Genomic DNA, 12,986 nt, shown 5'->3' on the forward strand with positions numbered 1-12,986 from the left:
CCCATACTCAGTTCCTCTCCATCTCAGCAAGGGTGGGAGTGACACCAGACTCCACTGCCACAAAGCAACCAAACTGCACCCAACTGGGTGCACAGGACTGTGTGGAAGGTGGGTGCCCTCCCTGTGCCGAGACAAATCCGGTCTCAGCAGACCGTGCCCAGGGCTAATCAACAGCACAACCACCCAGTCTTCATCGTTCATAATGAAGCGTAAACTCTGCAGCAACCTTTCCTCCAAGACACCCTAGATGCAAGGGAGAGGGCACTGGCATAGAAAGAGCTGCTTCCAAAGGAGAGGTAGGCATTTAAATCAGAGGGCAGCTCACTTGCACTCACACTGAGGAAAGAAAACTCTACATCTATGAGAACCCCTTCACTTCAAGTACAGGAGCAGCCCTGTCTCAGAGGTGCTCTGCAACAGCCCCCAACATCTCTCCCTGAGACACGCACAGGAACAACCCTTTACGCAGCAAACAATGGGGAAGCTCATAATTTCCTAAATATCAAAGGTAGAGGCGACCAGGACTTTACCCAGGCTCATCCCCCTTCAGAGCAGGGCAGTGAGCCTCACACAGGGGCTCTCCCACCTCACACAGCCTCTCACTGTAGCCCAGCAGCTCTCTGGGATGTGGGTGTCAATACAGAGGTATCAGGAGCAGCAAATCTGCCCCACGTGACAGTGAATATGAGCTCTACCAAGCAGACTTTCTTTCTTTAAACAAGTAAAGGGCACAAACTCCACATCTGTCTGGCTTGACAGTCAGCCCCACACCCACCAAAATGACAGTGGATGCTCATGTGGTAACTGTAGACGAAGATGTAGTCACTCCTTTCTTCTCCTGGATAAATTACCACACTGAGTTGCCTTCAGCCTCCCCCTCTCTGGCATGTTTCCCTATCACATCCATTCCTGTACCTCTGCTCTACTTCAGTCTACCTGAGGTGAGGACATGAGAACAACCAAGCACAATGTCCCATGCCCTCCTCGTGCTGGGACACATGCTCCAGAGAGGGAGCACCCATGGCAGTGGTCACAAGCAGGCCAGGTCAGCAGCTGCAGGAGCAGACTCCTCGTTTGCAGGTGCTCCCCAAGACAGAGCTGGTTTGCCAAGCAAGTGTCAAGCACTCAGCACCCTGCAGCCAGCTCAGTCTCTTGGGGCAGAGATGATGGCTGTCCCTGCTCCACCAGCAGAAAGGCTTGCCTCCTCGCTGCAGGGAACAAGGCTCCCAATCTTGTTACAGGAGCACAGGGAAACGCAACCACTAAATCACAGGTAAGAAACTCAAGACCTGAGTTCTGGGCCTATAGGAAGAGGTAAGTTAGCAGAGCTGTCAAGGACCTTACTGCCCCGTGCAATGGAGTTTGGCTACATAGTCATCCATCGCACTCTGTGGAAAGGTGGGGTGCTGGGGAGATTTTACGTCCCATCTGTGAGGGACTCTGAGCTTCCTCTGACCCAGGCTCCCTGAAATACAAAGTACACATCTAGTGGTGGCCAGCCACTCTACCACCTTGGCATGCAAGGGAATCCCCCACCCCAATACACAGCCACTGGGAGAGTGATGATGCTACGCCCTGGAGTGTGAAACCACAGCTGAAACATCATGACTCCTGTCTTCCTCAGGGAGGACATGTTTGGACCTGTGGGAAAAAGGGGTGCAGGATTTTGGAGTTCACTGCTTACAAGCTAAGAGGGCAGCACATGGGCCCTCAGCAGCTGGGGACTGCAGAGCTGCCATCTCAGAGCAGCAGGTTCTGTTTGCTCATTTATCCAGCCAGCAAGAAAAAGGAGGCTCAGCTACATGGACACACACAGACAAACACACAGAGGAGTCAGAGCTGAAGCCACAACACAAGGAAAACAAGAACAGCAGGGACCAGAGGGGCCAGGGAGCTGCACAGGAAGGGGAACCGGAGGAATACTCGGAGCCACAGGAGCTACCTTGGAAGTGGGAGAGTGGAAAGAGGTGCTGCACAAGGTCCGACATGGTACCTACATAACAGAAGAACATTCAGATGGTGCACAAGGGGCACAAGACACACGATGGCCAGGTGATAGACCACATGGCCTGGACAAAACATGACATGACAGCCTGCTGCAGGATGGGCCCTATGCAATCCCTCCTCCAACAGTCCAGAGAAAAGCGCAAGGACATTGTCCCCACAGCCCGTGCTCAGATACTTGCAGCATCCAGCTACCCCTTTGAAGCAAGGCTCCTGCAACAACTGTCCCTGCTCCCACCTCCAGCCCCACTGAGCCTCTGTGCCCCGCACTTACTGAAGTCTCACTGTGTCTTTCCCCACAGCTACTGTGACCTAGAGCTGCTTCCTACAGCAACAGGCCAAGCTTAGCAAGTTGCTCTGCAAGAGGCCTTAGCTTGCTCCACCACACGTGCAAGGGTGTGCAGTCCCACAAGCACACACCCTGCCCACCTCCCAGCCACTGGAGAAACACACTACCCCAGCACCAGGCCTCCTCAGTCACTCAGAGCTCTCCAACATGGGAAGCAGCTTCCCAACACACAGCCCCAGGTTTCAGGCAAGAGTTGAGCATGATACCTTTTCCACCAGTGCCTTGGCCACCCGGCTTGTTGTACAGATAGAGATCCTGGTCAGGGATGCTCCCACTGTGGTTGAAGTAGTGCTAAGGAGAGGAAGGAAGAATAGTGACAGAGATTAGAGAACTTGCCTTAACTGGAAGCAGAGGCCCATGTGCATGCAGAGCTCATCCCCAGACCTGTAGGAAACAATCCAGACCTACTTAAAACACTCGCCAGCACAGCCTTCACCACTGTTGGGCTGAAGGAACTCCCTACAGCTCTATGCAGCTATATGACACTACACATCTGGCCTCACCCTTTACCATTGCTATGGCCATGCTGAGCGGATGGGTGGCTGCTCCCAAACTTTTATTAATTCTGATGTTTCAGTCCTTAGATCTGAAGGAGCTATGCAAGAACCCAAGTTCAGCTTTGCAAGGGGGTCTTCTCCCATGCTCCTGGGAGACGATTGTGGGCATGAGCTTTGCGATTGCTGCTTTTTGCACAGCAAGTGACTGATTGTGCGAAAGCAAGGCCTGTCCAGGCCAAACAGGAACTGCTCACAGTCCTGCGAAACTCCTCCAGGCTTCAGCATTTAGTGTCAGTTCCTCCCTAACCTACATGGCAGAGTGGGGAACATGGTGATTAAGCTGCCCCAAGAAACGTCCCCAGCAGCAGGTAGAAGCTGGGCAGACTGCTGCCCCAGCTCACAGCCCTCCTCACCTTGAAGTGGTGCTCCACGTTGCTGTCCGTGTACTTCGGTGTGTGCAGGAAGATGAGCAGGTTCTGGCGCAGATAATAGGCCACCGCATGCAGCCAAGGCAGGGCGGAGGGTGGCAGCGCGAACTGCAGGACCTCTGTGGGCGGCGTTCCGGGGGGCTGGATAAACTGCAGAGAGGTGGCTTTAAAACTCAGCTGAGACTAGCAGGATTCCCTGGGGCTCTGATACTGATCCAAATTACGCCAGCTGGCTATGTGAAGGGAGAGTATGGTGGGCAGAATCCAGGCCCATAGGCAGAACCCTGAGACAGATCTGGGCAGATATTCCAGGGGTATTCACAGGGAGGCCCTGCCATGCTGCAAACCCCAGCACCTACCCTGGCACCCACACAGTATACTGTGGTGAATGCCAGCCTGAGCAAGCACTGGAGCAGGGAATGGGATGCAACAAACTACCCTGGCCTTCCCTGCCCTGGGGCGGGAGGGGCTGAGACAGGTCAAAAAGTAGGAAAGTGTTATGGGCGCTGGGATGAGCAGAGCAGATAGCCAGTGAGGTACCTCCACATCTGCTGGGGTCAGCTTGCAGTTCCGCACCAGCATCACAGTGATGATATCCAGGGTGGCCTCATCCAGGCGTCTGCGCAGCACTTTCACCAGCTCATCTGTGATCTCAGGCCCTGACAAGTAAGCAGAGGTACAAGCAGCTTTTTCACCCCATCCAGTAAGAATGACAACAGCCACCCCTCCCTGCCTGTTCAGGATGTACCAGCCTCACACTCACTTCCCAAAGGGAACATGTCTTTCCCCACCATCAATTTCTTCAGGCATCTTTTTCTACCCATTCATGATCACAAAAGACTGCTGGTACAGCAGGCAAAGACAAATACACTCTTGCGTAAGGAAAGTTGGCACAAGCCACCCGGTCCGCAGGAGGTTTCACTGTGGGCCATGGATCCTTTCCTCACATTCCCATCCAGACAGAACAGTGAGCAGCTCTGGGCTCAGGAAGAGCAGCTTGCTCAGGAAGGAGATACCTTCTCTGCTCTTCAAGCAAAGAGGGCAGGGAGCAGAGCTCCATTCCTCTGCTTTGCATCAGCACAGTCAATCTGCTGCCAGATGCTGTAACACTTACCTGCTGGGGCAACACCATGGACCATCAGCTGGATGTGCCTGTCTACCTGTCCCACAGGGCGGGCAGAGTCCACACTACGGCATGAGGCTGTGTCCAGAGAGGAACGAGAACCCTGGAGAAGCAAAGACAGCCACGCAGAAGCAGTTTCAATGTGAATTCTAAATCCATCATCGTCCTGGGCTGTCAGCAAGGTCAGGCAGAACCCACCCACTGCTGTCCCACTCCACACATCTACAATATAAGTTTTATCCTACATAAAATCCAGGTTGCTGGAACTACTGAGTTCCCTCACTCCTGTGACCAAGAACATCCATATCCACTCCCAGAGAACAGCAGACTCACCATTAGGTCCTCAGTATAAATGGGCTCCTGGCTGCGTGTCAGTGCCAGCGAGCGAGATGCTGGACTAAGGATGTTCTCTGCTTCCCACACCTTCCCACTGTAGGTGGTTTCAGTCAATCTGATTAGAGGAGATAGACATGTCAGCCTCTGACAGCATCATACCTCCACAGAAGATCCACATCTTTCTTGCTTCTCACCTGTGCACTTTCTGGGGATTACTCCTTACTATATGGAGCTTGTGGAAAAATAGCTCTCTGGCTCCCTCAAAAAAAAAATAATCATCCTTTTCCCTCCCATGTGAAGGCTTAGTGCAGGGAGAGCAGGAGGTGCCTGACTTGATGTGACTCTGACTTATGAGAACTCAGATATTTGCTGCTTGGGTCACAGCAGGGTCCCTGAGGCTGGGCAGACACTTTCTGCCCCAAGGAACTCTCAGTCTGGTGTAATGCACATAGCAGGACAGGGTCAGGCCAACAAGTCATGCTGGCTTCTTACCGGAGGTAGAAAACAGATTTAGTGGCACGTTCCTGGTAGACAAACATATTCTTCCTGTTCACCACAGAGAAGGCGTTGAGCACCGAGCGAAGCGCCTGGATAGCTGTGGGCAACGTGGGATGTTAGCTATCCCACATACCCTTCTCTGGTGTGCCAATCCAGCCAGAAGCCAGACTCTGGACACGCAAAATGAGAGGGAACCTGGGCTGTACGCACCTCGCGAGACCCCCATGTTGGGGCCCATCTTGAGGCGTGAATGCACATGGATGAGTGTGCTCCACACAACATCACAAGCAAAGTGCCCTGGCATGAACTGCATGGTGGCAGCCAGGTAGTCCCGGGGCTGGTAGCTCTCCTCTACAGAGTAATCTACAAAGAGCACAGGACATAGCTGGGGCCATAGCATGGAAGTCACCGTCTTTTTAGTCACTCATGGGCAGGCAGTAGCACTGCTGCTGAGGAATGGCCAAAGGAGTATTCATACCATCTGTGGGCACGACGCGCTGCCTGTATGAAGTATAGGGCGTTTCACTCTTCCAGATGTCCTCCTCACTTTCTGCCACCAGTAATGAGTTGCATATGTGGCTGTCATGCAGGTCCTGCAGCAGCAAGCGCTGCGAAGGATGAGAAAAGATTGGTTCTGTTGCTTTCACAGGCAACAGAAGACAGCAAGGAGAAGGGCTTAGGGCCAGACTGAGCCCCTTTTCCTTTGACCCCCAAGCTGTAACTCCACCAGCTGAACTGGCTCCCCTGACCCCCCTCTGAGCTGGGCCCAGACCAGATAACCTCCAGAGGTCCCTTCTTATCTAAGCCATCTCATGACTGGCAGCTCTGTCCCTGCCCTCTGCAGACTTGTTACCTGATTGACAACTCTGCAGATTTCACTGATCTTCTTCACCACCACCTGGTTGAGACTCTGGCACTCCCCTGGCTGCTCCTCTTCTGTGTCTGCTGATGCTGCCTTCTCCACACTCAGGCTGCTTTACAGGGAAGGGGAGAGAAGGGTCAGCAGGGCACCTGGACAGTGCCTGTCCCTCTGTGCTGGGAGCAGGAACACAGTGGGGAAGGATGGCAGATTTCCTCTCATGAAGCACCAGTCTAGTCCTGCAGCTCTCCACCCACACTGGGCAGGAAGGAGATCCTGTCCAGAGATGGGTGAGTGGCAATAAGGTCCTGGTACAGAGAAGCAGCGGACAGACAGGGGACCCTCCTTACCGTGTGTGGTAATAGACCTCCACTCGGTCCTGCTGGATTTTTATGATGAGCCAGAAATCCGGCATGAGGGGACACCTGGGTTCCTGGTCACTCATTAGTGCCTCCTCATACTCCGAGTCACTGCTTCCCCCATCGTAACCTGCAATGTATCCTCACTTCAGTCCCAGGCCTGGCAAGCCAGCCTCCTCCCCAGGCACAGCAGGCTCTGAGAGATCAAAGCCACTGACAAATCCTGTCCTCAGGGCTCAGGGGTCACCCCAACCCAGCCACACAGTCCCCCCCACACCCCTGCACTACTATGTCACTGCCAGTGTCTGCACACTGTCGGTCACTCCTGCCCCAGACGACTCACCCAGGTGGTCTGAGTCCATGCTGCCCTGGCTTGACACAAGGCTTTGCACACGGCTGGGACGCTGCTTGCTGGACCCTGCAAAGAGAAGAGGGGTTTGATCATGAAAGCACTTGCTAGGCCCCTTCACACGTCCCATGTGCTGAAGAAACATTACACCACAGGACAACAAGGCAGGGCTGGGGAATGGGGCTCTCGCAGCCATTACTGGAGGAACTTCATGTCACTAGGGATATCAGTGCAGCAGCACAGCCTAGTACCCTGGGTACTGTTAAGCAGTGAATTGCCAGCACCCTAGCAAGGAAGAGACCAACAGTCCTGGGTACCAATTCTGGTGTTTAGGGACTGGAACAGGAGTAGCAGTCATATTTTGTATGCCACAGCCAGAACTGGGCTCTTCCCTTGAAAGTTCCTGAGGCTGAGGTACACCCTGCTCACATTTGCAGCTCCTACCTTCCCTGCCCTGTGTTACGGAGTCAGACAGGCTTGCTGCAGATGGTGTCACCAATGGTGATTTCTCACTGTTGCCCTTTTCGGAGGATGAGGATGGCAGTGACTGTATGGTTGTCTCTGGAGCTGCCTCCTCCAGGGAGTCATGGCCAGGTGCTCTGCTCTGGTCAAGGCTCAGTGCTTCTCCTGGGACCTGCACACAAGTCAAGGTTGCAAAAAAGACCAGAAAAACAGGCACCGAAAAAAGTCCCATCATCCTCCTGCATCCTTCTACCTTCTGTTACCGGAGTGACCCGCACCTTCCCACCAACAGACCACCTCAGTGTCTCTCACCTCCTCCTGGGTGTGGCTGCCCCCACCTACGGGGTTTCCTGTGTCTGCCACAATGCGTGTCTCGCTCTCTGGCCACTCCCAGAGACCCCGGGCTTCTTCTGGGAGGACACAGCTTGCATGGTGTAGCTCAGAGCCCTCTGCCTCTGCTTCACTGCTCCCCTCCTGGCCTGCCTGGCCCAGGGCTGTCCTGGTACCCCCTCCAGATGGCTGCTGCAAGCAGGGTGTCCCCGAAAGGTTTGGAGCTGCCTGCCTGGAGTGCAGGCGGCTGATGGAGATGTAGTGGTAGTCACTGCCTTCTGCATTAAGCATGTAGCCTGGCAGAGCCATTCTTCTGAACTCCTGCAATACAGGGAAGAATAAGCATCCTGCTAGCTAAGCGTATGATGCTGCCTCAGGGCTTTCTCTTTACCTCCTTGAACTTCTCCAGAGAGTGCTCAGGTCCAAAGACAAACTGGAGTAGCACCACCTCGCTGTGGCAGCTGGGCCGTCCCTTGGAGTTATAGATGTGGGTGGCCACTCGGTGCAGGATGGAGGTGCTGATGACCTGCGAGTGGCGCAGCGCAGACACAATCTCATCATCCAGGAGCCAGCGAATCTGAGCAGAGCACGGATGCAGAGAAAGACCTAGGTGACCTGCATTTGCAAGGCTGTCCCAATTCTGATCCAAGTCCCAACAGGATGTTCCCTCTCATCACCTACATCTCTCATCTCCTTCTGAATGTACCCAAGAAAAGGCCTTTGGAAGACAGCTCTACCTGTCCCTCCCCAACTGGAGTAAGAACTTTGTCAGGGTAGTCTCACCCTTTTGGGGAACACAAGGCCAATGGTCTGTGTGACATCAGCAAGGCCTGATAGTTCAGTTGACAGAGGTTGCAGCTTGGAGCAGGCTAGGAAGTGTGGAATAGCAGTTGTATGCTGTGGACATTTGCTCCAGCTGGAAGCAAGAAGAAGTAGACAAGGCTGGCTTACCTCATTCATAGTGGCTTCAATAGCCTGCCTGTGCACTCCAGGGAGGTTGGAAAGTGCAGGGTGCCTAGGATAGAGGAGAAGAAGAATCAATGAGTCATTCTAATTCATGCAGCCACCACAATGCAGCTCCTAGGCAGCAAAAGGAACCCATGAAGGGCTTGCTACACCTGCAGTGCCATACCTCTCATCTCCTGTGGATGGGAGCCGTTCCAAGTTGTGCATGATATCTTCATCTGAGCGGAAAGAGGACGGCTGCCCTGGAGAGCGTGTGAAGGACACGCTACTCTCCGAGGTGCATCTGTCACAGGAGAGAGCGAACAGGCTGAGCATCAGATTTTGAGCCAGAGAAGATAAACAGACACAGGCTCCACAGAAGGGAAAAGGGATCTATAGAGAAGGTGAGCCTGTCTTGGAAAAATTTTAGTTTTCTTAGGGCTGTGGCAGGCTCTCTGAGAAGAAGAACCTGGAGTCTCAGCACACAGAGAGGAGCTGAGACCGGCTGGCTGAAAAGGGCAGGCAGAGGGTGGGCAAGTAACTGGGCCTCTTTCCACCTACCTGTTGTGGAGAATGTCTGCATTCACAACTTCTATCTCCAGGGGCAGTGTCAGCACAAAGATGTCCAGGGTCACACAGAGGTCCCCCAAGTCAATGGTATTCAAGCCTTGGCAGCTTTCCAGGCAGCCCAGAACTTCCCCTGAGGAGAGACCACAGAGGAAGGGAATCAAACAACAAACAGCTCTGCTTACACACACACAGAGCCAGGTGGCAAGTACAGAGACTGCAAGAGGTGGCTGTCCCACACACTTGGACAGGCTCAAGAAGGCCACCATCCTCCACGATCCTTTCAACCTTCCATGACCAATCCCACAGCAAGTGGGAAACCTGGTGAAAAAGCCTTTGTCTGATGCTGGGAGACCCTGGGGGCTCCATACAAGGAGGGCTAGTCCAGAGGAACGGATGTTTAGCACACAGCATGTTTGTTCCAGGCACTGCTCGCCCAACAGGCACCTGACAGAAGCCCTACTGCCCTTTAACCTCACAGAAAGGTTTGCTCTTACCTAGACAGGTTGGCAGGGACTGCACAGGCATGGAGCTGTGCTGGCTGCGCAGCTTCACTGAGCAGGTAAGGTGCACAAAGAGTGGGGGCATCTCCTGCTCCAGGAACTCCTGCTCATTGAGTGAGTCCCCTCCCAGCACACTGAAGGAGTCATCATCCTGGTTCACTGTGTTGGAGTCTGAGAGGGAATCTGTGTCTGGGAACTCGTGCTCCAGCTTCTCACGGTACTCCACCTCCAGCTCTGGGTCACTCTCTGTGGCAATGCAGCACCCAGACACAGTCCCTGTGGATATAGGTTCCCTGTTAGCAAACCAGGCCCATGTCCCCAGAGACCCCACCAGACACAGCCAAGCTCTGAAAGGCATCACCACAGTGAGACTACAAACATTTTCTTCTCTAGGACAGAGCAAGCAAATTTTACCTTCTTCAGCTGCCAGTTCTGCCTCTGATCCCTCCATGTCCTCACTGCCTTTCCTGTCTGCCTGATCCCGAGATGCCTCTTCCTGAGATGGAGAGAGGAAGGGCAGACACTAGAACCATGCCAGGCAGTGAAGCAGGCTATTGATGGGCCCTCCAGGGGCTCAGTCTACCCATGGGTCTGCCAGCCCCAAATCCAGATCTGACACCAAGCAAACCTACTTCCCTCCACAAGGACTAAGTGCCTGCCAGGGCAGCACCATGCCTACCTCTTTCTTGGCTGATGGCGGGCAATAAAAGAAATAGTGAGGATTTGATGGCACCGGCTTGAAATGTAAACTTCCAATTTCCAGGAATTTTTCCTAAAAGAGAAATCCCAAACGTGAAGCAAACATTCCAATCTACCCTCCTGCAGAAGCCAAGCTGAGCTTCCATATTCCTCACCTGGATAATTTTATGCAAGTCAGGGTGCGCCTGGCAGGGCTGTCCAATTTCCAGCAGTGAGAGGGGAAACTCTGAACAGCAGCTGGTGCCCGTACTGCTCTTTGGCTCCTCCGTGGGGCTAGCAACATTATGGGAGTCCTGCTCACTGTAGTCCTCCATTTCCGCACTGAGAGGATTGTGGACAGGTCAGACAGGCAAATCAAGAAACAACAGTGGTTATATGTATCACCTACCCTGCAAGCATCCAATCTCACAGTTCCCCACACCTCATCTGTGTGAACACAATGTGACTTACACAGCCCCCACAGCCCCAGAAACCCTCTTGCTACCCACTAACCCAGATAAGAGCTCAGGCTGTCTGAAGCCAGGCCAGAGATAGTTTAATCATGTTGATCCTGTGGCCAGGTACTATACACCACGCTACACACCCTCCCTGGGAAAGAGAGACACATGGCTGAGTATAGGGACAGACCTGGAGCAATTTGAACTACCAACACCCAGTGCCTGCACCTCACAGCAAATATCACCATGCCAGCACCCCTAGTGTCTTGGCAGCACAGAACAGAGCGCAAAGCTCAGGCCCATGCTCACACGGCAGCTCCATGACAGAATCAGTCCCTAAAACTCAAAAAAGGCAATCTGGGGAGTGGGATGTTAGTTGGTCAAAGTACTCCCCAGGTACTCAAATTAGTAATACAGATGGCAGATCTGGGTGTAATGTGTCACAAGCTGTACATCCTTCAGTAAAGTTTATACAATCTTCATTGGGATAGGCAATTATAAACCAAAAAAGTCCCCTCAGTTATTCTCTGGGAAAGTAGCACTTGAAGTCATCATCTGACTTTCCAAACACGAGTGTTTTTCAAAACCACAGCCTCATCTCAATGACTTACACTATAAGAAGAAATAGGATTGGGGATTCCCAACAAATGCTAGTGAATTCACATAAAGAAACTGAGGATAGTCAAGTGCAAACAGAGGACAAAGGACTAAAGAGCATGTTTCTTCAACAGACACTAAGGCACAGTAGAGTACTTTTTCCCCTCAAGTTTCCAGAGGCAACAGAAACCTCATAAATACCCTAAAGAACAGAAGGACAGAAGTTTAGCATCAAGCATATTCCACTTCTGCCTTGATATTTTTCTTGTGAATTTTTTTCCAGTTTTAATTAAAAATAATAATACTTTATTCATTAGACAAAGATAACAAATCTGTAATTTTCACCAGAGTCAACAGCAAACTCAAATAAGTCAAGCAGCAGGAGATGCATAATTTTTCCAGAAACAACAGGTCTGAGACTTACTTGCAGACAAACTGCCCTCCAGCTCAGGCCAGATGGGACAGTAATGAGCTAAGACTACAAGAGAAAGCAAAAGGATGGATGTCACCAGAGATGATAAAAAAAGAGAAGGTCCTGGTGGACACCATACCAGGTGGGTATCCCACTGGAAATATCTGTTCTTACATGTGGCTCTGTTAGACCCTGCCATACAACATTCCTTCTAGCAGGCAGTAGAAGATGCTTGAAGAAAGATCTGTCCTGGCCCAATGCTAAGAACAGAAGCAAGACCGAGGTAGGCCCCTACCTTGATTCAGAGACCAAGACACCCCGTTCCCTAGAGCTCTGCTCCTCTTCTTGCTCTATGCTGCCCACTTGGAAGCTGGCTGTCTTGGAGTGCATACGGAAATGTTGGTGGCTCTCTCTGAATGAGCGGACATGGCTGCACACCGTCAGCAAGAAGTTGGTGATGTCAATCTCTTGGAGCAGCTCCTCACAGTAGTCCATGGCTGTAAGTAGGTCCTGGGAGCTGATGCTGTGTGACTGCTGAAGGCTCTTGAACAGCCCTACAGATCAAACACAGTGCTTGAGGACCCCACCACAACGATGCAAGGCCATGGGAGTCAGGCAGTAGCCACATAAAGATTTTCACCAAGTCCCAACACAGAGGTGCAGTCAGCACAGGTGCTGGGAGACAAGACTCAGCTAGGATGCCTAATGCTACATGTTAGCCTGGGCTTGTGTCACACCAGAGTGCTCTAGGGATCTGCCACCCTGAAGGTGAGAGGAAAAATCAAAGAAGGGACCCCCTCCACAGGTCCAGGAACATCCTGTGCAAGGCACATAGGCATATGCACAAAAGCATCTTTAAATCCCTCCTGGCTGCACATCAGTCCCACAGCTCCTCCCCTTGCTCAGTGTAAGATCACAAGAAAAATGAGACATTGCTCTCTTAAAAGAAGATCCAGGGTCCAGTCCCAACCCCCACACCCTACCTCAGTTCCCATCGAGCTGCTCCTCACCTTTCACATAGCACTGGTGGGAGTGCTCCTGAAGCAGTGTGCAGTAACTCACCAACTCTTTATGCTTGTGGTCTAGCCAAGCAGCAGTAGGAGGACGTTCCAGAGACTGGGACCTGGAAAAGAGGAGCCACAGCCTTCAGCACCAATGAAGCACATTTTAGACTATAAACAGCTCTGGCACCAGTAAAGCAGGGCCCTAGGGCATGCACAGACAGTGACTGC

The 12,986-nt window shown here is 52.5% G+C and overlaps 1 protein-coding gene across 14 annotated transcripts in view; it reads right to left on the minus strand.

Moving 5' to 3' along the window:
• Positions 1-12,986, minus strand: part of SZT2 (SZT2 subunit of KICSTOR complex) — a 60,569-nt gene that overhangs the window by 19,673 nt on the left and 27,910 nt on the right. For 12 of the 14 annotated variants that reach the window (XR_007506872.1, XR_007506871.1, XR_007506874.1 and 9 more), the window contains 23 exons: positions 12,765-12,877; positions 12,050-12,308; positions 10,464-10,629; positions 10,289-10,381; positions 10,024-10,105; positions 9,604-9,885; positions 9,101-9,239; positions 8,727-8,843; positions 8,546-8,609; positions 7,986-8,171; positions 7,577-7,915; positions 7,247-7,436; positions 6,797-6,871; positions 6,445-6,583; positions 6,089-6,209; positions 5,714-5,843; positions 5,446-5,598; positions 5,230-5,332; positions 4,735-4,852; positions 4,393-4,504; positions 3,819-3,937; positions 3,264-3,428; positions 2,560-2,644 (listed from right to left, as the gene is read on the minus strand). Coding sequence is in view for 10 of the 14 variants with exons in the window: in XM_049807234.1 (XP_049663191.1) it covers positions 2,560-2,644; positions 3,264-3,428; positions 3,819-3,937; positions 4,393-4,504; positions 4,735-4,852; positions 5,230-5,332; positions 5,446-5,598; positions 5,714-5,843; positions 6,089-6,209; positions 6,445-6,583; positions 6,797-6,871; positions 7,247-7,436; positions 7,577-7,915; positions 7,986-8,171; positions 8,546-8,609; positions 8,727-8,843; positions 9,101-9,239; positions 9,604-9,885; positions 10,024-10,105; positions 10,289-10,381; positions 10,464-10,629; positions 12,050-12,308; positions 12,765-12,877 (3,350 nt within the window). In the remaining 4 variants the exon portion in view is untranslated. The remainder of the gene's footprint in view (positions 1-2,559; positions 2,645-3,263; positions 3,429-3,818; positions 3,938-4,392; positions 4,505-4,734; positions 4,853-5,229; positions 5,333-5,445; positions 5,599-5,713; positions 5,844-6,088; positions 6,210-6,444; positions 6,584-6,796; positions 6,872-7,246; positions 7,437-7,576; positions 7,916-7,985; positions 8,172-8,545; positions 8,610-8,726; positions 8,844-9,100; positions 9,240-9,603; positions 9,886-10,023; positions 10,106-10,288; positions 10,382-10,463; positions 10,630-12,049; positions 12,309-12,764; positions 12,878-12,986) is intronic. The other 2 variants (XM_049807243.1, XM_049807235.1) reach the window with 1 other exon arrangement.

Source organism: Accipiter gentilis, chromosome 8 (assembly GCF_929443795.1).
Source record: "Accipiter gentilis chromosome 8, bAccGen1.1, whole genome shotgun sequence".
NCBI lineage: Eukaryota > Metazoa > Chordata > Aves > Accipitriformes > Accipitridae > Astur > Astur gentilis.